The 27,962-nt window shown below is 35.9% G+C and overlaps 1 protein-coding gene and 1 pseudogene across 2 annotated transcripts; both read right to left on the reverse strand.

The window, feature by feature from the left end:
* Positions 1–2,898: 2,898 nt before the first annotated feature.
* LOC11422692 (calmodulin-interacting protein 111) lies at positions 2,899–15,999 on the reverse strand. 2 transcript variants are annotated; one of them, XM_003624872.4, is made up of 12 exons: positions 15,493–15,998; positions 15,259–15,408; positions 13,312–14,105; positions 11,249–11,453; positions 7,668–7,875; positions 5,793–6,065; positions 5,602–5,702; positions 4,582–5,008; positions 4,391–4,471; positions 4,092–4,282; positions 3,836–4,007; positions 2,899–3,351 (listed from the first exon to the last, which is right to left on the reverse strand). In XM_003624872.4, exons 1-11 carry the CDS (start codon positions 15,790–15,792, stop codon positions 3,873–3,875), a joined length of 2,865 nt encoding a protein of 954 aa, XP_003624920.2. In that variant the 5' UTR covers positions 15,793–15,998; the 3' UTR covers positions 2,899–3,351; positions 3,836–3,872. The 2 variants fall into 2 exon arrangements, with proteins under 2 accessions (XP_003624920.2, XP_024626365.1); XM_024770597.2 differs by having other exon boundaries at positions 5,602–6,065; positions 15,493–15,999.
* A 9,463-nt stretch (positions 16,000–25,462) lies between these two features.
* Positions 25,463–27,954, reverse strand: LOC112416706 (putative disease resistance RPP13-like protein 1; annotated as a pseudogene).
* Between the last annotated feature and the right edge of the window lie 8 nt (positions 27,955–27,962).

Below are 27,962 nucleotides of genomic sequence, written 5' to 3' on the forward strand. Positions count from 1 at the left end.
AATTAAAAAACCAGTGGTCATTGTTGAAGATTCGGTGTTCAGAAATGATGAGTGGTGGAAGTATGGGAAAAAACAACTACAACAGTAGGTCTTCATCTTCAAGCTCTATGTACAATGATGAGGTGAGAGAGCTTCAATGTTGGTGGCCTAGAATTTGTGTTGTAAGAAAAGTCAACAGTGTCAATAATCCAGGAAGGCCTTTCTATGCATACCCTCTACCAAAGGTTTGTTTAACAATGGTTATATGATGTGCGAATGGTTTGTTTAAATAGTATTGATTTTGTCTTTTGGTTGTATAGGATGATGGTGAAAATTGTAAATTTTTGTGTGGGTTGATGAAGCTGAAGAACTAGGTTATTTTAAAAATAATGGTACTAGTCATGGAAGAAATGTAAGGTTGATGGAGAAGCCAAATGATAGGGGCAAAGAAGAGGTTTGGAGGGCAAGGTTGATGAATAAAGTTGATTGTGTAGGAAGTGAGCTTAGGTTGATTAAGATATTGATAGGTGTATTTTGTTTGATTGAGTTGTTTAAAATGCTATTGATTGTCCCAAGTCCATGTAATGTTGTAATGAAAAGAGGTTGTCAATGAATGAATCAAACTCTTCTGTCAAATTTTTTTAATCAAATTGGTCCTTGAATTATATGCATATCCATCATATCGATCCTCAAATTAGTGAAAATACCATCAAATAGATCTTTGAATTTTCACAACAGATATCACTGTGATCCTTGGTGCATACATTTGCTAAACAAAGTAAAAACTAAAAGACAGACACTCAGATTATAAAAAGACAAACATTTGCATACCATCATAAATCATATATTTGATGTTCATAAGTCATTACATAGCCAAAAAAATAACATTACATAGTCATCAAGTCATCAAATCATTTGATGTTCTTAAGTGATTACATATCCAAAAAAGCATAAACTAAACAAATTCAAAAAGCATAATTTAAACAAGCATAAATGCTTTGGAAATCTATTGGGGTTGAGTAGAAGCGGATGATCCGTAATTTGGATTTGGAATTCTAATAACTCTAGGAGCAGTTGAATTTTGTGGAGTAGGACCCTCTTTGTGATGTTTGTTTATGCATGTCATTTGAAATCACAGGTCCTCTCATGCCATATCTCCTTGTACTCATTCTCTGCAAATAAAATCAATCATATCAACCCTTAAATTATAACAAAATTCATCAAATTATGCCAGTAAGTCTCAAATCGATCCTTATGTAATAACTGAGTATAATTGGAACACAGGAAAAATTACATTGAAAATTCAAATATCGAATTTTTACCATTTCCATCAAATTAGTTCTTGTACATGTGGTTGCCTTGTTGGCACGTGTACATGACAACACAACATGCAAGAGGACACGTCATCATCACTAACGGAGTTTTTGGACGGAGGGACCATTTTGATGGACGTCTGTAAAATTCAGGGACTAAATAGATATTTCGCAAAATTCAGGAATGAATTTGGCCAATTTTTTAAAATTTAAGAACGAATTTGAGGTATTAATCAATTAATGTATTTAGTCGATATTACAAACTATATTCATTAGTTATTCAATAAATTTAAAAAATAATTTTTTTGTTTATAATTGAAATTGGAGAGAGTGATGATTAGAGGAGGCAAGTTCGGTTCATTTATAGTACATGTTTAAATAAGATTATAGTGTTCAATAAACAGGTTGGTAGCGGTTATACATCGCTCACATGTTTGATGTCTCTATATATTTTAACACGAATTCAAACGTAGTCATGAAATAAATCGGATGATTTAAGGTAACCGTGTCTGAATAAGACATAATGAGATTGAGACGTTGATAGTATTGTATAACTTCACATATTTACATATTTTGATGTTTTGTCACATTACTGTAGTTGCAACTAAATTCAAAGCCATTTGTATTGAAAAGATATTTACAACAAAACATAAAATCAGTCAATTTAGTCCTGTAAATTTTCATCTAGATGCAAATTAGTCCGTCTCAAAATTTACCTATCTTCATGCAAAATGATTCCTATGATATGGCAATGGTGTAACGTTCAGCTCATACCTCTATAAAAAAAATGTTAGACGGACTAAAATGATTAACATGTTAGAGATCGTATTTGTCTATGCAAAATTCAGGGACTAAAAATAACCGAGGTTTATGATTTCAAATATCAATTTCATCTTTTATTCATTTTTGCTTGGTGGACTGGAAGTTCGATTTTATTTTTTTCTTTTCAGTTAATTACCAACGGAGCAATCTTTCAGAGTCAAATTCCAAATTGGGATTCTTGAAACAGAATTGATGCTCTTTGAGTAAAGTAGACTCCACTCTTCTACTCGTTCTTGTTTTTGACACTAATGAGGTGTGAGCTGCATTTAATTTGTTTAAAATGTGAATATTTTTTTTAAAAGATATTTAATGTATGCTTTGTTTAAAATGTTCATCTTTGTATACGTTTTCAAAATAAAATAGTTTTTTTAATGAATTATTATGATTTTTATCGTAGAGTTTTTTCATCTTATACTGCATATTATAAATTTTCAAAACCAATTTTAATGCATTCAATTAGGAGCTTACCGTTCAAAAATTTAATGAAATAAATTTATTTAAAATTTTAATCCATTCTGCCAATGATGTGCATTAGTTTTTCTTTTATTTGTTGTTTGCAGTATTCTAGAGCTGCATCAAAGAATTGTGTTTTGAGATGCTTGGTTGGGGGTACCATTTAATAATTTGTCGCTCGTTGCTGCTGAAAATGGCATAGTGTTGCCTCTCTCACGCAAGCAAGCTCGCTCCTGTCAAACAGATAAACTGAGAGAAACCAAAGAGAAGAAAGAAATCATGATCGTAACATCACCAGTTTAATAATGCTTCTAGTTTTTGCTGGATAAGGGACATAAATGTGCAACGCAGCTCATTCAAATAAAATAATAAATCATGATTCTTCAGCTTTATGAGATAATTTTACATGGTGAAAAAAAAAAAGGCGAAAAATCTAAATATAACCTAGACCTCCCAATTGCCATAAGAAAAGGAACCAAAACTGAATATGGTCGAAATCTCCCTGCGAGAAACTCTCTTAACTTTAGGGAGCTAAAGTCGCCTACCTTTATCTCTCTATCTATCTTTACTCACCCTACTTAATCATCTTGTCATTTCATAATACTCATTATTCTCTCTCCTCTATGCACTCAAAGTCACCATTCTCTCTTCTAAAAACACAAATTCGCCATTCTCCCGTCTCTATACACTGGTTAGCCACTTCAAGCTCAGTCCTCAAACAGAAAATGACCGCTTGAATCTGATAGAGTCATGGAGAAACAATTTGCGAGGTTTTATGGACTTCCTACAGAGTAATGAAAAAGCAAGATAATTAGTCATTTCAGGTTACCGGGTGTTAATTAAAGAGGGAAGACACAATAAAGATTTTGAATTACAGACTGATATGATTGATGGTGATGCAGAAAAGACTAACTATATAGAGAAACAAATCATGACAACAACTAAGAAATATAAAAACTAATCTTAAAAGATAATATAAGAAACTACAAAATAATATCAAGATATTTTCATATCTTCTAACAAAAACTTAGGGTATAAAAAAAATTATGTCTCTACATTCTACCCCATAATGTTTCAGTTGGAGGGGTTGGGTAGCTCAACTGGCTTGAGCTAAGGGATTAAAGGAGTTGAGGAGTAAAAGGTCCATGATTCAAGAAATAGCAAGGAGAAAATACCAACATACTGTAACAATTAACATAATTATGCAGTACAGACTCCAAAAGAAATTAGATATTATAAACATGCATGGTGGAATAGGAAATATTTACCAAATGTGTTGTAAGTGCATGTGATTAAGTTAACCATTTATATCGCATCAGAGAACACGGCCCTTTGAAATTTTGCTGACAGCTTTTGGTAGGACTGAAATTCTGAGGGCTGAACCTGTTTGATTGCCATCTTAAAGTGCTTCATTGTTACAACGGAAGCATCAAAGCTTTCCTAATAATGTCACAAAAAGATTAACATATTAATATATATATTCTTTGTCAACACATGCATAAGAAATCATGCTGAATGACTAACCTCCAATGCTGCAAGAGCTGCTTGTCGACATATATGTGCTATATCAGCCCCAGTATAACCATCTGTCAGTTGAGCCAGTTCTTTCATGCTAACATCAGAATCATATGGAGTTTTGCGCAAATGAATGCTAAATATCTCTTCTCTGTCTATCTCATTTGGAGGTCCAACATATAGAAGACGGTCAAAGCGTCCTGCAAATAAGATATTTAAGCGGATCAAAGTCATACCTACTCATCCTCCTTAGTGCATTTGTGTGTGTGCTTGCAGTGACAGACACGGAATAACAAAACGGTCAATACCTTGTCTTAAAAGAGCAGGGTCAATCTTGTCTGGCCTATTTGTAGCAGCTATGACAATAACATCAACTCTTTTAAGCACACCTGTAAGACATGATTTTTGGGTTAAAAGAAAATGCGATTAAGTCATTTTAGGGCCAACAACTATATAGGCAACCATTCACATTTCAACTGGCTCGAGGTTCATTACTAACCATCCAATTGAACAAGAAGTTGAGCCATGACCCTATCAGACACTGAAACACCGTCGCCATCTTTCCCACGAGTTATAGCAAGACTGTCAATTTCATCGAAAAATATAATTGCTGGGGCATTTGCCCTTGCTTTATCAAACAATGATCTGACGGCCTTCTCAGACTCGCCAACCCATTTGCTGAAGAGTTCAGGACCCTTGACTGCTAGAAAGTTCAGTCCTGCTTCAGAAGCAACTGCACGTGCCATGAGGGTTTTGCTACAACCTGGAGGTCCAAACATTAATACAGCTGTTGGAGGATCAGTCCCAATACGGGTGAATGCATCACGGTGCTTTTGGGGCCATACTACTGCTTCCAACAATTGATTTTTGACCTCCTTCTGGCCGCCGATATCTTCCCAATTAACCTTTGGAACCTCAAGGGTCACCTACATAGACAAAAAAAGGAAGAAAAAAAAAATTACCATGATAGTATTTTTTTTTTTTTTGAGGGGATACCATCGCAATATTATTCTTCACATTATGTTTAGGAAAAAAATATTGATAGCACAAATAACTCACTAGACTTTTGACATAAAGTGATCATACTTTTTTATCAAGTGCAGATCATGAAAACACAATCACAAAGAGAATTATTTTTTCTTGATACGACAATTCCGAAGTCCAAAAGTTGACTATTGTTTACCTTTATAATTACAAAATTATGACTAATGACAATTTATAGTTGAATGGGGAGCTGATTAGAATTGACATCACTTGTACAAGTGATTTCAACGAGACAGGTTATACATTTTGGAAGCTTGTGCATTTTATTATGTGAGAATTGAAGGGGATTACGAAAAAATTTAGGAAACCAAAATGAGCCCAAATCAAATAGGCATATCCCCGCTGAGAATTGAAGGGGATTATGAAAAAATTTAGGAAACCAAAATGAGCCCAAATCAAATAGGCATATCCCGGCCGAGAGATATTTTTTATTAAAAACTGACTCCCAAAATTCTAATTACGCCATTAACCATACCTCTCTCATGGCACTAGGTCTTATTTCAGGCCTAGCCTTCTGAAAATCCTCAAAAGTCACTTTCAAAATATGCTCTTCTTCACCATGATCAGGCGTCTCATCTATAATTTCAGAAGTTTCTCCCATCAGGAAGGAAGGTAATAAAAGACTGGAGGCCACCGACATATCTGAAACAGATGAAGTTATAATACCTGAATGGTCTTTCGAGTTTGTTGCACTTTTCAATGGGGTGGGTTGCTTTGTTATGTCATCAGAACTAGCATTGCAAGTCTTCTTAAGTTTCTGTTCAGCATAACGTCGTAGACAAATTAAAGCTGCCCAGTTGCGAAGGCCAACTAAATCAGCACCTACAAATCCATGAGTTATTGAGGCAAGCTCTTCAATTTGTGTCTCAGAAAGAGAGTGATCTATTTCACCGAGAATAGCGCGCAAGATATCTCCCCGTTCCACTTGTGATGGCACACCTGCATAGCATATGGAATTCTAAGTTAGTGGTGTTTGGTAAATGAATTCGGTGAATCTATCGTCCTACTTAAAACAGATTAAAAATGATAATGATAATTTTAGACGCTGTTAAGAACTATGGGCATTTATATAATATATTTTGAAAAGGCTCTAATAACATGTTGATCAAAACATTAAAGTTTTTGCAAGGAGTGAGTTTGTTATTTGAGGGCCCTACAAGAGTATGTACTTATACAGTAGAATTACATATAAACAAGCTTATAACATCGAAACCCAACACTATAAAGAAGCTAAATTTATGGCCATGTATTTGTGAAATTTTAGTTTGTTAATATCCCCAATGCAAAAAGGCTGCCTTATATTGGAATGGCTGATATATCTAGGACTCAGATATATATATATATATATATATATATATATATATATATATATCGAGAGAATACTAAGAAATATGATAATGATTTTATAGTAACTTGATACCAAAGACTGAATGCTAACACCTATTACTCCTTATCTTATGTAAATAGGGAAATCAAGAAACAAATTATAACATCTAAGTAATAACTAATCCTAAGAGATAATCTAAGATATTCTAAGATTAAAAACTGATCGTAATAGATAAACTAAGATGCTTGCACATAATATGTTAGAGGAAAAGCAGAATTTATGAGCAACTATCCTTCTGCGGTAATGGAACAGCAGAGGATTATATTTATTTCAACAAACCACACCAATACACAACGGAAAGAACAGAAAAACCAACAGCGGTAAGTTACACAGATTCCTTCCAATTTTTAGAGAGCTCGGATCTCTCCCTCCCAATTCATAATCCAAATAACCAACCCCTTCCCTTTTCCCAACTTCTCTATTTATTGCTCCTTCCATTTCAAAATGAACATCGTTTAAGGTTTTTGCACACAAATAAAGAAATGGAATGAAGTTGTTAAAAGACATGACATTTTTACTAAACTAACCTTATTAACTATTCCCAACCATCATAAATGCAAAGGGAAACATAATGCTTTGAAAGTAGTGTGTATAGTAGGAGTATTAGTTAGAGGGCACAATTTGAAAGAAAAATACTAATATTAATTCCAAATTGAAAAGTGAAAATAACATTCATTTTGAAACAAAATTAAAACATAACCATAACTGTCCTAATTAAAACATAATATATAACTGCCCTATTTCAATAATCAGGAACCGACTCACTTACTTCGGTTTATTAGTGATTAATCTAACATAATATTAAAGATATTATCAGATATTTCATATACTGCAACAGTAACTATAACCAACATCTCATGTAACTGCCTCTCCTGTACTATATAACCGAGTCCCAGATACTCAGGCAACAATTCAGAAATCAACATTTTAAAGATTCCTTTTTCTCTCAGTTTTTTGCATTTTCTCTCTTAAGAACCCTGTATCAGATTCTTATATAGTATCTAGAGCACATAGAATGTGATATAGATAATATTTTTACTGTAGTAAAATGTGCGGGCAGAAGTTAGGAGAGAAATTCATATGTTTACTAGAATAGGTGTGCATTTCAAGATAATAACATGCTATTCATAAGGAGCTATTAGCTTAAATCTTACCAATTTCAACTTCCTTGTCAAATCTTCCAGGTCGTCTGAGAGCTGGATCAATACGGTCAAGCCTATTAGTAGCAGCAATCACAACCAACCCTTCATTTCTTCTAATTCCATCCATCAGACCCAATAAGGTTACAACCAATCTTTTAGATAGCTCTTCACCCCCATCTTTCCTTGGAGGGGCAATTGCATCTATTTTATCAATAAATAACTGTATGTGACACAGTGACAGAAATCCCATTATTGAGATTCAGCAACATACAAGAATTTAGAATATAAAAATATCAGGTAAAAAATAATTGAGACTGTTCCCAACAAATCACGTGCAAAGCCTTGAAAATAATTAACCATGCAAACTAAAACAATGAAACCTTGAAGAAAAATTTCAAGATTGTAGGATCATTGATATAGAGAGCAGGCCTCCTATAGGTCGCACTATGTCAGTTTAAGAAATTCTAATAATAGTGAAATAGAAATTATCATCTATTTACATTACATCTGCCTAAAATTGTAAGTTTCACCTCTATGGACTGCTCACAGCAGAAAAAATATACAAGACATTGGAATAGACTCTTTTCACACCATGAAAGAATTCATTTTTTCCACCATTGCTCCCAAAAGTTATAGGAAATAAAGAATTAGTTTAGAATAAATTTCAAGATAATCCTGGCAAGTTCAAGGAGTTTTAAATCATAGAAGAGAAGCAAAGAAAACATGACATTTCGATATATATTTTAGCCTTTTTAACTCTAAAACCAAATCAGAATGTGAAACACAAAAACCAGGTCACTGACCGACAATAAAATGCTTAAATTTTCATTTTATATAATACTAATGCCTGTAAATATTATTCATTTCGACAATTAACAATATTTTGTATTAAATGCCGAGTGAATCATCAACTTCGTCCTTGAATTTGCACGAATCGGCCAAATTCGTCCTCCAATTTAACGAAATGTCAATCAATTTAGTCCCTCCGTCCAATTGCAGTGTTAACGGTGCTGACGTGGCCGTTAACCTCTCACATGTCATATGCCACATAAGCAGGGACTAATTTGACTGATAGTGACCAAAATTTCCAAGGACGAAATTGATTGATTTGCAGAAAATGTTCTTTCCTCCCCAACGACTCTTTCTTCCCCAAATATATAAAATTGGAACCCTAATTTTACAATCTTTAATCTACACTCCAAAATCTCCAAAATTTATGTCAATAATTAGTGGTAACGTTCTTCCCCAATTCAAAAAACTCCAAACCCTAATTTTTTTTTATTGAATCCGAAAACCAGAATCCCCAAAAAAAAATTATGGAATTGGTGCTGGTCATGGAAGAAATATAAGATTGATAGAGAAGGTTCAGTCCATGGTTAAGGCTAAGGAAAGTGGCAATGATGAAGTTTGAAGGGCAATGTTGATGGACAAAGTTGATTGTATAAGAAGTGAGCTTAGGTTGATTAAGTTTTTGATAGTCATAATTCGATTGTTTGAGTTTTTTAACATCTACTGTATTGTTCTAGGTGTGTGTAAAGTTGTAATGAAAAGAGGTTGAAGATGAATGAAATGTAGCCTTTATGTAATAATTTTACCATCATATTAGTCCTTGAATTATTTTTCTAACTATCAAATCGATCCCTCCATTATATTAAAAAACCATCAAATAAGTCCTTGAATTATATAAACAGAAATCAATTTGATCCTTGAAGTAGCCTCTGCAATGTCCCACAAACATAATTCATCAGTATCCATTTTTACCCAAACACGAATTCACCAAGAACATTTTCTGCAAATCAATCAATTTTGTCCTTGAAAATTTTGGTCACTATCAGCCAAATTAGTCCTTGCTTATGTGGCATCTGACATGTGAGAGGTTAACGACCACGTCAGCACCGTTAACACTCCAATTGGACGGAGGGACTAAATTGATTGACATTTTACAAATTCAGGGACTATTTTGATATTTCGTTAATTTGGAGGACGACTTTGGCCGATTCGTACAAATTCAGGGACGAAGTTGTCTTCGGCCATCCGGCCACGTTTTGACTTCTCTTGATTGATCAAGACAAACATGACAACAGCCATAGTAGTCAATAGCGGCCAATAGCGCCGCTATAGCGGCCGCGTGGTGCGGTGCGGTGCCGGAGCGCTACGCAACAAGCCATAGCGTTGCGGTGTGAGATAGCGGCGCAACGCTTCGTAGCGATTTTGCAGTTTAGAACCGCTATTTCATTTTAAGAGAAAATACAAAATTGTCCTTGGTTTAAAAAAAAAAGGGTACTTCTGTAAATCTTCCTCTGCTTTGCTGCTGTTCTGTAAAACTTCTTCACCTCTGCTGTAAATCTTCCTCTACTTTGTCGTGTTTACTCTGTTATCCTGTTATTTTTTTGTTTAACAATCTCAAAACTCTGTTGTCCTGTTACTATTTTGTTCTAGTTATCTTTGTTATTATTGATTCCAAACTCCATTCTGCTCTCTCTGTTTCTGTTTGTAGTTTGTACAAACAATCCTCTATTTTGTTCATATAAAACTCTATTCTGCTCTCTCTGTTTCCTTATTTTTGTTGTTTTTGTTTTTATGAAATAGCGGTCATAGCGCTATGCGCTATCCCGCTATAGCATTTTTGGGGTTGGCCGCTACGCGCCGCTATCCGCTATTAACTACTATGACAACAGCACAATTCTTATATATGTCATGAAGCCTTATAATATTAGGTGTTCCACAAACTTCACAGGTAAGCACCACACGCACCACAATTCATATGGCATGCTTTCAGAAAAGATCTCATTGTAAATATATTGATATTGATTGTATTATACATGTTCTAGAACGTGTATGAAAGAGATAGAAATAAAATTATCATTACCAACATGCATATGAGTTGTTTGGAGAAACTCTTGGCTATGTTCCAGAACAATGTACAAAACTACTCCATCTCATGAAAACTGTTTTATACTATCAAGAAAAGTTGGTGAAAGCCCAAAACCAGACCATTGAACAACATCCAACCCAGAATTTGAAAACATTGGCTTTGACTGGAAATTTGAAAATATCACGGATTCGAGAGAACTTAAAGTTGGTGAGGGAAGAGGTGAAACTTATCTAACACAAGTAGCTTGGACTTTGGAACCATCTCAATAGTGATATGATGTGGAGATTTGAGAGGTGACAATTTAGAGAAAAATGAGGAATTACCAGTAAGTGATTAGCTGTACTAGAATCCAAAACATACCGAATAGAAGTGAGAGAAATTAGTATTATGAGAGGCATTGTGTGTTTTAATAGAAGTGAGTATTATGAGAGGGCAACTCTCTGTGTTCTTCACTTGTTGCTTGATCTCAGTGGAGTGTTTCCTAGATTAATCGGACAAGATAAGTAAAACTACCTATGTCTAACTCTTGAGTCCAATACAATGCTAACTTGCTAGGGTTAATACTAAAAGCCTTAAACTTCAATGAGAAGTTAATAACTATTTTTGTTGTGATATGTAACTCGTAATATGCGTATGAACAAATATAAGAGCATAAATTATTCATTCAAACACAAAATGTTGAAATATGGAAACACATTCGCTTGGCAAAATATCTAACCACGGCAGGTGCAGCTTGAATGGCAGAATCAAAAACTTCTTGCAATGCTTTCTCACTTTCCCCATAATTCTCGGTAACAATTTCAGGTCCGTTTATTGAGAAAAAGTTGACCCCAGCATCATGGGCACATAATTGAGCCAGGGAAGTCTTTCCCGTACCAGGTGGACCATGAAGAAGGACCCCTCTGGTATTCTGCTGACCAAATCTACATATTGCAAAAACAAGAAACATAAGCACATAAGTGTGGAATTGTTGGCACATGTGCATAGAAGTATGTGAGGCACATCACTATTAGAATAGAGATTCAAACTACAAATTCAATAACTGACTGGCAGAAATGTATATAATTGCTTTCCTTCATATTTAATTTTGAAGAATAAAAACTCATAAATATTAAAACTCAAAAGGATAAAATATCTAAATTCACAACCATAAATGCAACGACCCTTTCCAATCAGATTTTTTTATGAAATAATCCATTAGAAAATATGAGCAAACAAGTACATGATAAGAGGATATTCCATAATTGTTCTGAAGCAGAAGTGTTAAATGCTCTCTTCCACGGGAATACAAAATGAGAAGTATGTAAATCAGTGCAGTAAAAGAAGCCAAACGGCACAACTAAGGCACTGAGGTGAAGTGTTAGAAGGAGTTCAATACCACTTTCTAGTTGATGTGCAGCACCTTTACTGATGTGCGTGCCTTTGTGCCTTAAGTCTTCATTTGGGAGATAGAAGAGAAAAAGGAGGGGAGGGCAGGGATCGGAGGGAATGGGAGGAATGAAAACATAGAGGAATCTCTCACATTTTTTTAGGAGAGTGTTTTGAAGGGAATGGGATGAAAATAATTATCAGTAATTTTTTTCTTTAGTATTATTAAGAGAATTAATGGATTTGAAAATTTATTCAAAATTCTCCAAAGCTCCCCCCTAATGCGTTTTTTTAGTTACCCCATATTGGAAGGTTTTTGTCCAATGAAAAAAATATCTCAGGCAAGGTGGAGGGCTACTCACCCTTCTCAATACCCTTTACTCTTTCCTTTATCCTCAAACCACCACCACCACCACCCCCACTCTTTCCATCAAAACTTCCAAACATAGCCTAAATGTACTTAATTTTAGGTGAAGATAAATTAATTCTCACGCCTAAACCGTAAACCTTGGGGAAATAATATCAATTGTTAATAAATTTAAAGTTAAATGAGTTTTTAGTCCCTAAAAAATTCACGATCTGTCAAGTTAATCCCTAATAAATTTTGACCAATTTAGTCTTTATTTTGCTTTTATAGGACCAAATGCAGGGACTAAAAGCACTACTTTTTATAGAACTAATAAAAATAGGGACTAAAATTGAATAAAATTTATGTAGGAACTAAACTTACAAAGTTGTAATTTACTTACTTTACAGGGGCTAAAAACATACTTAATTCATAAATTTAATATTATTACCAAATTTCTTAATTCTTGTGATTTAGTCAATAGGATCCTATATTTGGAGACGGATGTAGTATATTTTACTTTGTTTGGAGGTGAGGCTATTGGGTATTTGCTTTGCCACCCAACATACATGAATAGAGAGCTGAGATTCTGTGTGGAGTGGCACCAAAAAGAAAGGACGCTAGTGCTACCTAAGATCCAACAGTACACTAATCAATAGGATACTGTATTTAGAGACGGATGTAGTATATTTTACTTTGTTCGGAGGTGAGGCTATTGAGTATTTGCTTTGCCACCCAACATACACGAATAAAGAGCTGAGATTCTGTGTGGAGTGGCACCAAAAGGAAAGGACGCTAGTTGCTACCTAAGATCCAACAGTACACTAGTCTAAACCAAGTCCTTATGAAATTATGAGGGATACATGTTGATGAGACATATACAACAGAGAATCCAAATAAAGAATATGTCAAGCCTTCATCTCAAACATTATAGACAATAGTGAGCAATACTCGAATCCACCAAACATAATATGATGCATTAAACAGCACACAATCTATGGCAAGGAAATTAATAAGTCTTCAACTTTATATGACACAAGTGAAAATATAAAACAGACAAGACATACCTTGATAAAATATCATTCAATGAAAAAGAAATTATGCGCTTCAAAAGAATTTCTTCTTTAGATAGACCACCTAATTTAGAAATATTATCAAGTTTCAGACACGATAAGTCCCTTTGAATTGACTCTTCAAATGCTACATTAGACGGCAAAGATAAAAATACTTTTGTTTCCCAATTGACAGTGAAAGCCAGATTCACATTCTCTACCGCCATTTCAGAATCCTTAAGATTTAAATTACTGCTCCCATTCAATGAATAGTCATATATGGTAGTTGACACCTTTTTAATGTCCATCACTCGGAAAATGAAAAACTCAGACAACATTTGGACAGTGACAAGATTCCCCAGCAATAAACAACGAGAGTATAACAATCCAGTCGCGCATGTTTCTAGTAATTTTTTGGAACTTTCATTTCCTAATGCCTTGCTAACATCAAATGAAGTCACCGATTGACCATTATTATCAGTTACACTTGATGCTGAATCTTCATATACAGGGGAAGAATACACACTGTCATTAGAAAACCTTGATCCATAAGAAGGTGTTTTAGGAGATGCAACAATATCATTCTCAGTTTGGACACGAGATTTTGACTTAGACAAGTCCAATGAGGGGGAATTATTAACTTTTAATGGTGTTCCACTCTTACAAGTAGCCAGCTGAAGATATATTTCTTTGCAATTATATATCAAGGATTGTTTATGTACTGGGTGAACAAACACACATGTGCCTAAAGGAGGACGTCCCATGGCAAAGAAAAGATTCAAAGAGAGGCGCACTCCATCCTTCAATACCTAAATAAATATCACAAAATATAGGATCTTGATAAAGATAGATCTATTGTTATACATAATTATCAAACATCAAAGAAACAAAGCCACTATCTAGTACCAATCAATCATATTTCAAATGAGCAAAATAACAGCAACTTCAAAGAGCTATTTGTTAGTCTCAGACTTGTGCCTTTTCATAGTAGTTTTCTAGATTGAGATAAAGTAGAACTAGAAGGTAAAGGTGTTTGAGAGAGCAACCTTTGTTGAGGGTGTACGAGGTAATTTTCTTTTGTTGTTTGTTCTTCTACAAGTTTAGTCTACAGGAACAACATATTGTGACTTCCGGTTTTGGTTAAAGAACAAAATGTGATTGATGAAAATAAAAAGTTTCAAAATCTGAACCAAGTTATCTAAATATACAAAAACAACTTATATTTATTTTGTCATTTCTTGTCTATTATGGTGAAATAAAATCTGATTATTAACAAGTCCTTCCTACTAGGATTACTACTAACATTAGTATTACTAATAATGAATTCACTTGTCATTCTTATTTTCCTTCTAAATGCTCCTCCACAATACGAAATGAATACGAGTTTAATAAATATGCATTGATACCTTCATCCAATCATATTTCACAATTGTGTCACTTCATTATGGGCCTCTTTGTTTGAGATTTTTTTAACTAAAAAATCACTTTTTTTTTTTAAATTTTTGTGGTGTTTGTTTAAGATTTTTAAAAAATCCATTTTGTTAAAAAAATCATTTTTAGCCTCAAAATGAAAAGCTATTCCAAGTAGCTTTTTCAAAATCTATTTTTTTCTAAATACAAGGAACTCAAGTGTAAGAGCTTCAAATCTTAAAAAAATGATTTTTATGTTAGTAAACAAACAGAAATAGCTTTAGATATTTTTTAACAATCTCTGAAAAAAGCTCTAAGATTCTTTAATCCCAAAATCTATTCTTTTTAAGGCTTAAACAATCGCACCTTATATTACTTTCTAAAACATCTCAACCAATCTTGTTAAATAGTGGGGAGCTACAGCATAGCGGAATTTGAACGATTCACTGTTGTTCCGCAACATGTTATTTAGTATATAAATTGTTATCAGATATTGACTAGCGGCGCTATATCACTATTGCATAGCAGAGTTTAAATCTGACAAAAACTAACCTTGTTAGAAGGAAAAACCGTTGCAATAGCAAAGTAATTTCCTGCAACATCATCATCCAATGTCTTAGAAGTTTCCAATCCATTAGTCAATGAAGTAAGAGGAAAATTATGCGATTCCGCAATTCCTTTACTTGAAGAAGGAATAGAAACCTACGAAATCAATCAAAATAGATTAAACATAATAATCAATCATAAACTAACTACAAAATAGTAATTTGATGAAAAGAGAATTACAGAGACAAGTGAACCGGGAGCAAGAGAAGATGCAACCATGGAAGATTCAGAGAGCCAAATTTTGGCGGCGCCTTTGGAAAGAGAATCGGCGGATTCAACGTCGGTAATTTCAGCAACGAGAGCTGAATGTGAAATGAAAGAAGGGAAGATTCGAGAAGCATGTTGGAGGAGAGAGTCGAGTTGAATGGTGGTGGTGCGTGGTGGAGTGGAGGCGGCATCTGGAATTGACGATTGTAACCTTGATTTGGATTTTGATGATTGCTTCTTACTGCTGCTACTGCTATGCTTTGAAGAAGGCATGGGTTGAAATGAGAGTGTGCGTGTAGAAATTGTTTGTAGTTGAGGACTTGAGGTGAGTGTTAAGAAGAGAGGAATGTATACAAAGCAAAACCCTTTACTCCCACGGTAGGGTTTTACTTTAAACTCAACTGGGTTTGACTAGGATTACTACTACTAGTACAAGAACGCTAATGGCTCAAACGTCTTCACGCTGTGTGTGTCTTGATTTGTTAACCGTAGTCACATTTGTTTAAGATGACAATTTAAATATTGTCAAGAAAAATAAAATTTATTTCAACCTCCTATTAATAAAAAAAATTGACTCTATTCTAATGAGTCTTTTACTCTCTTTTTTTATTGAATATGTCGGAAGTCTTTTGTTTTTTCTATCAAAATTATTATTTTATTTTACACTTAATTTTTTTAGCAATATTAATAATTTTATGCCCTCGCTTGTCGGTGTGAATGTTTCCCGGTCTTGGTTACTTGAAGTGGCTTCAGTTTTGAGGTGTAGAGTGGGTACCTTGCCAATTTTATATGGGTCTTCCTGTTGGTGGCGACCCTCGCCGGCTTAATTTTTGGGACCCTGTTGTTAACCGTATTAAATTCCGGTTGGAAAAGCATACATCTTTCCTTTGGTGGTCGTCTTGTTCTCCTTAAGTCGGTTCTGACATCGCCCTGTCTATGCCCTTTCCTTCTTCAAAGCTCCCTCAGGTATCATCGCCTCTATTGAATTTCTTTTTATTCATTTTTTTTTTTGGGTGGGTGTGAGGATAATAGGAAAATTACTTGGATTGATTGGGAGTCTGTCTGTTTGAACAGGGAGGTTGGTGGTTTGGGGGTAAGGAGAATTAGAGAGTTTAACTTGTCATTATTAGGAAAATGGTGCTGGAGGATGTTGGTGAATAGGGAGGGCCTTTGGTTTAGAGTTTTGACCGCTAGATATGGCCTTATTGGGGGGGGGGGGGGGGGGGGGGTTGCAGTGTGGTGATAGGAATGGGTCAGTGTGGTGGAGGGAGATTGCTAGTATTCGGGATGGTGGCGCTTCTGTATTGGGTAGTTAGTTTTCGAAAATGTAGGTAACGGTGCTAGCACCTTATTTTGGGTTGATAGGTTGGTTGGTGATGTGCCTTTTTGTGACAGGTTTAGTAGTTTATATGATTTGTCTGAAAATAAAATGGCTATTGTTGCTCAAATGTTCGGTTGGGGGTGGGAGGTTGGAGTGGAGGCGTGGAAGTGGAGACAGAGAATGTGGGATTGGGGGGAGGCCATGGTAGAAGAGTGTATGAGTTTATTACTAACGGTTATGTTGCAGGTAGATGCTGAAGATGTCTGGACTTGGATTCATGATCCTGTTGAGGGGTATACGGTTAGTGGGGCCTATCGTATGATCACTGATAGGACGCCTCCCACTAATAATGTACATGCGTCTCTCTTATGGAGAAAGGATGTCCCACTGAAGGTGTCGGTGTTCGCTTGGCATCTTTTTCGGCATAGATTGCATACTAAGATAAACTTGTTTCGTCGTGGTATTATTCCTTCTGAGGCTCAACTTTGTGTTAGTGGGTGCGGTCAACAGGAGTCAGAGACTCATTTGTTTTTATCTTGTACTATTTTTGGTCAGATTTGGCAGTTTATTCGGAATTGGCTTGGTGTTTATTCCGCCGATCCAAATAACATTATAGATCATTTTTACCAGTTTGGCTCTTCATCGGGTTATGGAAAATCAAGATGCTCACTTATGCATTTGATTTGGTTTGCTACTGTATGGGTGTTATGGAAAGAAAGGAATGACAGGATTTTTCGCGTTCTCATTATCAACTTGTGGAGGCTATTAAACTGCTATCCTTTTGGTGGTTTAAAGCTAAATTTTATGTATTTCGTTATTGTTTTCATAATTGATGCCAAGCCCCTTTTCTTTGTGCGGGCATTGGCTGATTTTTGTTAGCTACATCTGAACATATTATGTATTTCTTGGCTGTCTTCAAAGGTACACCTTGTGCCGTAAAGATATATTGTTTGTTCGTAATATAATGCATTTTGATTTCTTCAACAAAAAAAAATATTTATAGAATTTTAATTTTCAGTTGATCTTATCATGGAACCATTACTATAGGAAATAAAATTCAGTTTCACTAAAGTTTAAATTTGAACATAACAAAAAAATAATAAATAAACTTGTTTATAAAGAAAAATACTGGTTTTTAGTTTTATTCAAAATGAGTATCAAGAAATGATATATTTGACAAATTGAACCCTTAAACAATTAAATAAGAACAAAAAATTATATTAAAACGACACTTAAATAAGAAACGGTGAAATATAATTTATTTATTTATTTAGATGATTAAAACGACATTATTGACTCTCATTGAAATTATGGTCCGAATGCACCATCTTCGGCCAAAGAAAGCTTGATGTCATTGAAGTCTCTATGTTTCTTTAAGTTTATGTTTGAATTGGCGGAATGAAATATGGAGGTTTAAATTCAAAGACAAACACTTGAAATATAGAGAAAGAAAATTGAGCCTATGAGCGTTTCATTATGGTCCAAGTAATTTTGATATTTTATGTAGCTTGTTGTAGATCTTTTCAAGAGCTTTCCAATATATTAAAAAGGCTTAAATATGTATTTTATCCCTGCAAATAGGGGTCGTTTAAAAATTGGTCCTTGCAATCAATAATCCTTGCAAACAAACCCTGCAATTATTAATCACTTAAAAATTGGTCCTTGTACCCAGTTAAACTCATCCAGGTCATCTATTTACTGACGTGGCAACGTATAACCGGTTTTCAGTTGACAGGTCAGCTATATGGGCATGGGAATGGACGAAAATGCCCCTCTTCAGATGAGGGCAACGTAAAATGACGTAACTACCCTTCGTTCATCTTCTTCAAAAACCATCCTTTTCTCTTCTCTTTCACCGCGACCCTCTTCTTCCTGGATCTCCAGATCGTTCTCTTCTTCTTCTCTTCTCCATTTCATTTCAATCATTGTTTCCTCAACATTGCAAATGTCAACCGATACCTCAACAAAAGACAGCTACGAAACCTACTGCAATGGTGGAAAGTTTCCCCCTCCCTCATTGCCCACATCTCGAGGGATGCTTCCACTGTGTCGTTGTTTACCTATGAAGCCGATGATTCTTTACATAGCAACGACTTTGGAGAATCAAGGCAGGAGGTTTTGGAGATGTCGTGATTGGCAAGTAAGTTTTATTTTATGAAATTTCCGTTTTTGATCGTATTGTAAATACAATACAGTGACAGTGAATAAAATTGGAAAATGTTTGCTTTGGTATGTAGAAAAAATACAAAACCTGCAATGAGTGGATTTGGGATGATGAACTTGGTCCAGCTACCAGACCAATGGCTCAGTGCTATTCAGCTGTTTCAAACTCAAAGGAAGCAGACTCTGCACCTTTGATTCGTGAAGATGGTAATGCACATCTGATTCGTGAAGATGAGTCTACACCTGTGAATGGACCTGTGATTCGTGAAGCTGAGTCTGCAAAGTCTGGAAGGTATACAAACCAACATTGCAACTGTGGTGAATTATGGGAGAAGAAGAAAGACAAGTGGAAAATGAAGGTGTTGGCTGAGAAGAAGAAGGTTGAATTGCTTAAGTGGATTATCATAGCTAGCTGGTTGATCTTTGCTGTATTCTTTGCTAAGAAGTAATGTTATGTAGTTTGTAAGTTTGATGTTAGCTGTGGTGTGTTATGGTGTAATGTATTGTTGTGTAATTGTGTATTGTGTTTGTGTACTTTTGTTGGTACAACTATTATGTAATGTGAAGTTTATGAATGAAATCATGGCTTGTTAGTTTGTGTCAATGTTTGGAAGATGATTGCAATTAAAGTTTGAAACACAAGTTATAATTGTTGAATACTTAAAAATAATTCATTCTTTGCCAAAAGTTGAATACTTATAATAACTGATGTTCATACTTTGTGTTACAAAATTTAGACTTAGCCAAGCAAATCACAGAGTTATGACAATTCAAGTACTACTATTACATAAGTGGGACATAGCCAAACACCAAGATACAAGTCTTAAACAAGTTGCATAAGTTGGACTTTGCAAAACACAAAATACAAGTCAGTGGAAATGTCATTACATCATTAACACTAAATATACTTCACATTTTCAACACTTCTTAACAAGGCCAAGCAGCTTCCACCTGCATCTGTTAATTTCCTTGGTGTAGCTTCAGCAACATGTTTCCCTAATCCACCTGCCTCTTCAACTTCTTCATCAACCACCTCAATTGGGTTTTCCATACCTTTCCAGACTATTCTGCCACTCCTCCTAACAGGGGCTTTAACTTTCACTATTGGCTCCACAATGGCCCTAACAACATCTAAGGTGCGAACAGTAGGTTTTCTTGGTGGTTTTCTGTGCATATCAGGTTTAACAGAAGGTTTCTTCATGATAGTAGGTTTTGGGTTAATAACTGTGGTTACATTTGCTGTGGGTTTAACAACTGTGTGTGAAATTTTTGATGTGTGCACCACAGTGTTGACAGTTGCAGTTGGCCTCACAGATGTGCTTGAAGTGTGAACCGTAGTGGTGACATTTGCAGTTGGCTCTATTAATGTGTGTGATTTGTTGGTGGTGTGAACTGTTGTTTGAACATTAGCACTTGGCTTTACAGATGAAGACATAAAGGCCATGGGATTTTTTTTAGGTTTCTTACTCTGTTTTGGAGGAATGAATGTTGTATTGCTCCCAACCTTCCTTTTCTTACTTGCACCCTGTACATGCTCATTTGCACTTGATGTAGACTCCCCACCATGAATTGTACTTGCTCCACAAACAGCTTCACTTGCACTTGCACTTGCTCCATCATTAGCTTCACTTGCACTTGCTCCAGCATTAGCTTCACTTGCACCAGTCCCAGCTTCACTTGGTTGTCTTGGTGGCTTTCTCTGTGTTCACCAATAATAGAATACACATGTTAGCTTATTACAAAATTTGAAGAATAAATCTAAAAAATGATAAAATGTAATACCTTTCTTTTTTGAGCATTGGGGTTGACAGTTAGACTTTTGCATCCTTTAGCATTATGCCCAAACTTATCACATTTTGTGCACCTGTAAGTAGTCCCAGATCTTTTATACTTACCTTGTGAGGATGGTGCTTCATCAGCTTCTCTCCTTCTAACCTTTTTTGGTCTTCCTAGACCCTTTTTATAAGCAGAAGGTAACAACTCCTCACATTCAACCTCTGGCCACATGTCTTGACCATTGATAGCACTTACATTGTGTGTATAACACTTTTCATACATTTCCCTGCTATACCAGTCAGAGACATAATCTTCTGGGTCCTTTGAAGTTTTAGACATAGCTGCAATGGCATGTCTGCAAGGAATCCCCACCAACTCCCAAAAATTACATGAACAAGTTTTTTTTTGCCAAATTAACAGTAAAGGCCTGACTTCCTCCTACCTGATGAACTTCAAACTCCTCAGCAACACCCCATATGGCAACCCAACCACCAGACTTCACAATTTCTGTGTTTAATCTTTTCCTAGGCATAGGCATTATCTTATGGTTCCAAGTCTGTAGCTTAAGCCTATTGGTTGACATCCTATTCATTAAATATGTTCTAATTCATTCAGCCATGGTAAGTATTGGTTTGTCTCTAGCAACTAATATTGTTGAATTAAATGCTTCAAATATGTTGTTCATTAAGACATCACATTTAGGATAATAGGAAATAGCATGCTTACACCACATTTTAGGGTCATGTGTCACTAACCACTCCCAAGCTTTCAAGTCAATCTTCTTCAGCTCATCCATCTTTGACTTCCACAATTGATAATAAGTTGATTTGGCTGCACCCATCATCAAGTCCCTGATCAAAGCACCACCTCCAAATCTCTTTTTAAAGTTTGCATACAGATGCCTCAAACATAGTTTGTGTTCAACTATGTCAGACCACTCCTCCAAAACTGATATCAGCCCCTGAAATTGATAAATAGTTAAAAGGTTAAAGAACCAGATATACAATTTACATAAAAGAACCAACCAGATCTAAAACAAAACACCTAACCTTTTGTTGATCAGAAATAAATACCCATCTCCTATTAGTTCCAATATCTTCAAGCAGTAAGGTAAGGAACCACCTCCATGAATCTGTTGTTTCAGTCTCTACAACTCCAAAAGCCAAAGGAAAGTATTGGTCATTTGCATCTCTACCAACTGCAACCAATAAAATACCTCCAAATTGGGTTTTCAGATGACACCCATCCACCCCTATGAATGACCTACAACTTGATATAAAGGCCTGCTTACAACCATCAAAGCAAAAATAAAACCTGCTAAATCTGGGTTGAACACTCAAAGACAGTCTATCAACATTTATCTTACACCTGTTTCCTTTAGATACCCTCTGAAGCTCAGCTGCATACCTCCACAGTAAGGTATACTGTTTCTTTGCATCCCCTTCTATGAGTTCCTTGGCCTTCTTTTTTGCCATCCAAGCTATGTAAAATGACACTCCAACTGACTTGTGTGTTCTCAGATCTGACATTATATCACTAACCTTCATCTCAGAGGTCCTCATATTCTCAAGGGCATATTTGGTAACAAAGTTTACATCAGCACTACGATTTTCTAAAACCCTACCACATGTGTGGTCCCCATTCCATGTCTTTAATTTAAAAGAATGGTTGTAGGCCACCTTGCTGCAAAGGGCTGTAAAGTCACAATTGGTATCTTTGCACACTATCCTACACCTACTTTTATCATTTTTAACTATTTTCATCTAGGTCCCATTTAATACACACCATTCCCTTATACCATCCTTGAACTCTTTAAGACTCTTAAAGTCCATGCCAACTGTGAACACATAATCCTTGGTTAGTTGGCTGGGCCTAAACACGTCACAAGCAGGTGCTCTCTCATCACCACTCAAATTAGGATCATCAGAATCTAACTCTTCACTCTCATACTCCTTCCCCCAATCAGTATCATCAACAGCTATATTATCCATTTCCACATTTCTTCCTATATCAGCCATCTTTGCCCCTGTGTCTTCATTCAAATTGCCTTCATCCACTTCTTCAAACCCATCATCAAATCCCAGTGCTCTCTCTTCCTCACTATCAATACACCTATCTTCATCTTCAACTTCATCTTCACTACTACTACTTATACCACCATCTCCACCATCTCCTTGTTCATTATCATTGTACATTAATACCCCTTTTCCCTTGTCACTTTTTACAGCCTCAGAACTCTCACACTTCTCATTGTTAACTACCTTATAACTCTCACCCAATTCCTCACCAACAACATCATAATTAGGGATATCAACAACAACAATACTTTCATCCACATTATGTTCAACAAAAACATTAACAACATTATTTTTGTTAAGTGCATAATCTTTTACAACTTCAGCAGTGGCATCATCTTTAATCACCCTAAAACTAAGATCTTCATCTAACATCCACCACAGCCTAAAAGGTTTTTTAACTAGCAAATCAGTTTCCAATATTCCAGTTAGTTCAAAAAAACACCATTTATCAGGATCTACACCTTCAATCAACGTTTCTTCTCCCTCATTGTAACAAATAACCCAATCCCTAACAAACCTCCCCCCATAATGGAACTTAACGGAAATACCCAAATCTGGAAAATAATTAAACCCTAATTTAGAAATGATGGAAAAAATAAAACCCTAAATTAAAAACGATGACATTCAACTAAACAAAACCGAAAAAACAACAACTAAAAACATAATTCATCGTTTCAAATGAACATACCTGTATTATGACCTGACGATTCTCCATCCTTTGCGTTCTTCGAATTCGAAAATGACACCTCCTTTGGATTCGCCATTGAAAACGAGTCACGAAACTTCATTTGATTCGATCCGTATGAGATACCAACTTCAATCGCGCATTGAAACCATAATCCCCTTTTCAGACCCTAATTTCTTCACCCAGAGATCGCAATTCGTACCAACCATGAGAATGAAGGATTAGAGGGTAGTTACGTCATTTTACGTTGCCCTCATCTGAAGAGGGACATTTTTGTCCATTCCCATGCCCATATAGCTGACCTGTCAACTGAAAACCGGTTATACGTTGCCACGTCAGTAAACAGATGACCTGGATGAGTTTAATTGGGTACAAGGACCAATTTTTAAGTGATTAATAATTGCAGGGTTTGTTTGCAAGGATTAGTGATTGCAAGGACCAATTTTTAAACGACCCCTATTTGCAGGGATCAAATACATATTTAAGCTTATTAAAAATGAATCAAAGGGATCAAATGTTGCAGCTTCAACCATTACACTTATGGTTTTATTGTCTAGTCTATATATAATGATGATGTGAGAACAATAAACTAAAAAAACGAGGAAGCTTATACATGAAAAAATACAATTTTTTTAGAATCAGCAAATTTGATTCACTACGAGCGCGTGTAAGAAACACTGCTAAAACTCGCAAAGCAACCAAAGAAAATACAAGAGGCACTGATAAACCAGAAACCCCAAAAACAGACCAGCAGACACAAAAAACTCCAACAGAGCAGAAAACCAAACTGCTGTCATCGCAGAAACAGGAACCGGGCAGCAGCAAACACATGAGGCTAACATATGCCGAACAGCAATACAGCAGCACCAAAACAACGAACCGCAATCAGCAAAAAACCACATACCCCAGCCTCAAACTCCACTAAACTGAACCAGCCCCATTAACGCATAAGACACTCTCTAGGACACCAACACCATTCATAAAACCGGTACCTTCAAACGACTCAACATCCATCTCCACTACAAAACCTTAATCGCCTCCACTAACTCCGCAGCTCCACAAGTAACATTATTAAAGATACGATCATTTCGCACCCTCCAAATACTCCACACCGCGGCATGCCAAATCAACTGATACCCTTTACGAACCTTCTTATTTGACACTGCCCCATTCCATCACTCCCAGTGAACGATGAGACAAAGTTGATTCAGCAACGAGATGTGAAGTGGAGAAGCCCAACGTGTGCATACATTTTCCACCCATTGGGGAAGGAGTTGACGCCATCACATGGAACTCCAACGTGTGCATGCATCGAAGTTAGAGATGATCTCCTCAGTAGTTTCTCGCAATCCCTGATATAAAGCGATCTAAAGATAGGAGGCATACCCCCTTCAGGAAACGCTCCATTTCTAGGTAATTAGATATAGTCACCTTTTCTAACTTCGGGAGAAGATGCCTCTAAATTAGCACAGCGGGAGACATACAATGATGTCAAATTGGGCGCGGACAATCCTTCTCTTGGGAATGATACAAATTTGGGGCACTCTCTAATTTCATTATCAACGAAATTTTGAAGAACCTTCGAAGAGTAAAGACATTTTATGTTTTCACAGTTTCTGATGAAGAGATGATTAAAGATTCAAAAGGGTGTCTAGTGAGAGAGTGTTATGAGATAATCACAACTCCTATCTATACACAAATACTGAAGCTGGTGGCTTTGTTTTGAGAAATTTAGATTTCTACAATTCTGGATGTACAAACTCTTTAAGGATGCAAGTAAACAATCTCCTGGAAATGATATTTCAGACGAACAATTCCTGATATCTAATGTTCTAAGAGAAGTTGGACTCTGTTATCTTATCTCTCTTCCTTTAATTCTTAATTCTTTCAATAAAAGGGGGAGCTTCCGCTATGCTACTTTATTGCTTTCATGCATCACTAACCTGTGTTGGTCGCATCCTTCAATCTCTATTGTTACTAAAGCGGGAAGACGAGTTGGCAAATTTCCCCGTAATCACAGGAAAAGAAGCATATGACTCATGGGGATGATGCCACACTTCCCAAGATGACGACGTATCATCAAACATCAGATTTTCAAGGGAGGTAAAAGGTGTATCAGAAGAGTAATCACCGTTCTTGAAAAATTCAGGTCCAATAGTCTTGAGAGAGCTTATTTGTCCAAAGCGATGGAAGCATAAAACAATTCTTACAACCATACAAAGATCTTCAACCCATTCTGGAAATCTTGTGCCTCTGTAACTTGCATAGTATATCCATCTCATTTTGTGAATTTTCAACATCGTCTGCAGCATCTTCAGACCATTCCAACTCCAATTCCTCAAGGTACTTCTTATCTATTATCCTGGCCTCCGACGCTTCAAAGCTGCTGTTAACATTCTCTAATTTCTTGATTGAAAGTGATCCATGAAGATCTGAAAGTGTTCCCAGTTCCTTCTTGATCCCTTTTGCTTCATGCTGGCCCACAACAAAGCAACTCAAATGTTGCAGACGTTTTAATTTTCTCATCTCTCTAGGCATCTCTTGTAACTTAAGAATTCCACTGATATCAAGATGGCGCAGCAAATTTACAAGTTTATGCATGTCATTAGGCAGCTTGGCGAGCTGTTCACAACAGATCATCTTCAAAGTTTGTAGATTATACATATTACACAGTGAATCCGGTAACAGCTTTATATATGTGCCAGAGAGATCCAAATAACGCAAATGGATCAGTTCATCTATCAAATCGGGCAATGCATAAAGATATGGATAGTTGCGAAATGACAAAACTCTCAAGTACTTCAAATTCAACAAAATGATGCACCATGCGTTTTCATGGTTAAAAGGATTAGATGTAAAATTGATTGTCAAAAACGTCCTGAGATGTTTTTCTTTTCCAAACATATCAAAGTCTTCCAAGACTAGATCACTGAACTTGCTAAATATGATAAGTGACGAGTCTTGGTACCAATCTTTGTTTCTTTCCCTAGTTCTTCCGTTCTAAAATAGAACTCTCCACCTATCAACGTTGCTAAATCATGCACTAGATCATGCATCACAAAACTCTCATTCCCACTCCCAGAACGATGAAAAAATGATCTTGAAGCTAAGTCATTAAAATACCCATAACTAACTTCTTCTAAAGTCTTCCCAATTTCCGGAGGCTGTAAAAGATCTTCAGCCATCCATAACAAGATCAAATCGTCTTTATCGAATTCATAATCCTTAGGATACAGTGAATAATAAACAAAGCATCCCTTCAAGCAGGGAGGGAGATAATGATAACTAATTCATAGTGCCGGAATGATCTTACACTCATTTTCCCAAATGTTATTATTTAGTATATTATTCCAATCCCTGATGTCACGTTTACCTCGCAACAAACCCCCGAGTGATTGTGCTGCTAAAGGCAGTCCCTTGCATTTTCTAACAATCTCCTTGGCGTATTTTTGGATATCCATATTCTCAGAAGATTTTTCTGGAGAAAGACATGCATGGTTTGCGAAAACTGACCAACAATCTTCATCAGACAATATCTTAAGATGGTAAGGTTGAAAAGTTTGGACCATAGTAGCAACATTTTCAATACAGGTTGTTACAAGAATTTTACTTCCTTTAGTTCCGCATTGAAAAGGCCTTATAAGAATATTCCAACTGTCATAATCCTCAGTCCAGACATCATCCAATACAATTAAGAACTTCTTTCCCGCCAACTTCTCCTTCAAATCTTGATGAATGATGTTCAAATTATTTGTGTTACAAGCACTTCTCACTTCAGAAATGATCAGTAACACAAACCCATGCTTGAACACCGAATTTCTTCTTTATACTGTCATGGATGTACACAGATTGGGCTAAAGTGGTTTTTCCTATTCCACCCATGCTAACTATGGGGATCTCACAAGTCTTATCATTATCATCACCATCATCTAACAGTAATTTGAGTATCGCCTCTTTGTCTTTATCCCTGCCAAATATGTTACATCCGGCATCTAGAGAGGTAGATGGAGTTCTCCAAGAGTGGTCACTTGCAATGTGTTGAAGACCAAGAATATCTTTGAATTTTAGAATGTATTCAAGTCTAGAAGCTATGTTTTCTAACTTAAAAACCATATCCCTTTCTTCAAAGTTGAAAAGGCGATAGAAGTACTCACCTCCTTTTTCTTCCGAGTAGTTGCGGCTTTAGTAGAAATGTGATCCAAAAGGTCATCAGCTACATAAACAGCGTCTTTGAGGTCATCGAGCCAGTTGTTAACAGCAGAGTCTTTGATCTGTTTCTATTCCGCATCATAAAGAACAGCTTCTACTGCATATGGAGTATTCTTCAACCGTTGTACCAAATTGACATCAACCTGCTTCCCACGGATCAATTCAAGAATCTGAGGAGAAGAGAGCCTCTTGACTTCAGAGAACCCGTTTC

The sequence above is a fragment of the Medicago truncatula genome, chromosome 7 (assembly GCF_003473485.1).
Source record: "Medicago truncatula cultivar Jemalong A17 chromosome 7, MtrunA17r5.0-ANR, whole genome shotgun sequence".
In the NCBI taxonomy this organism is placed as follows: domain Eukaryota; kingdom Viridiplantae; phylum Streptophyta; class Magnoliopsida; order Fabales; family Fabaceae; genus Medicago; species Medicago truncatula.

Bases quoted from the DNA above. Each gene is read 5' to 3' on its own strand.
- LOC11422692 (XM_024770597.2), bottom strand. From the start codon at position 15,792: ATGCCTTCTTCAAAGCATAGCAGTAGCAGCAGTAAGAAGCAATCATCA. The intron at 15,409-15,492 runs GTAATTCTCTTT...TTGATTTCGTAG, and splicing joins CTCCCGGTTCACTTGTCTCT to GTTTCTATTCCTTCTTCAAG. The intron at 7,876-11,248 runs GTTAGATATTTT...TGTCACATACAG, and splicing joins TTCAAGCTGCACCTGCCGTG to TTATTTATTGATAAAATAGA.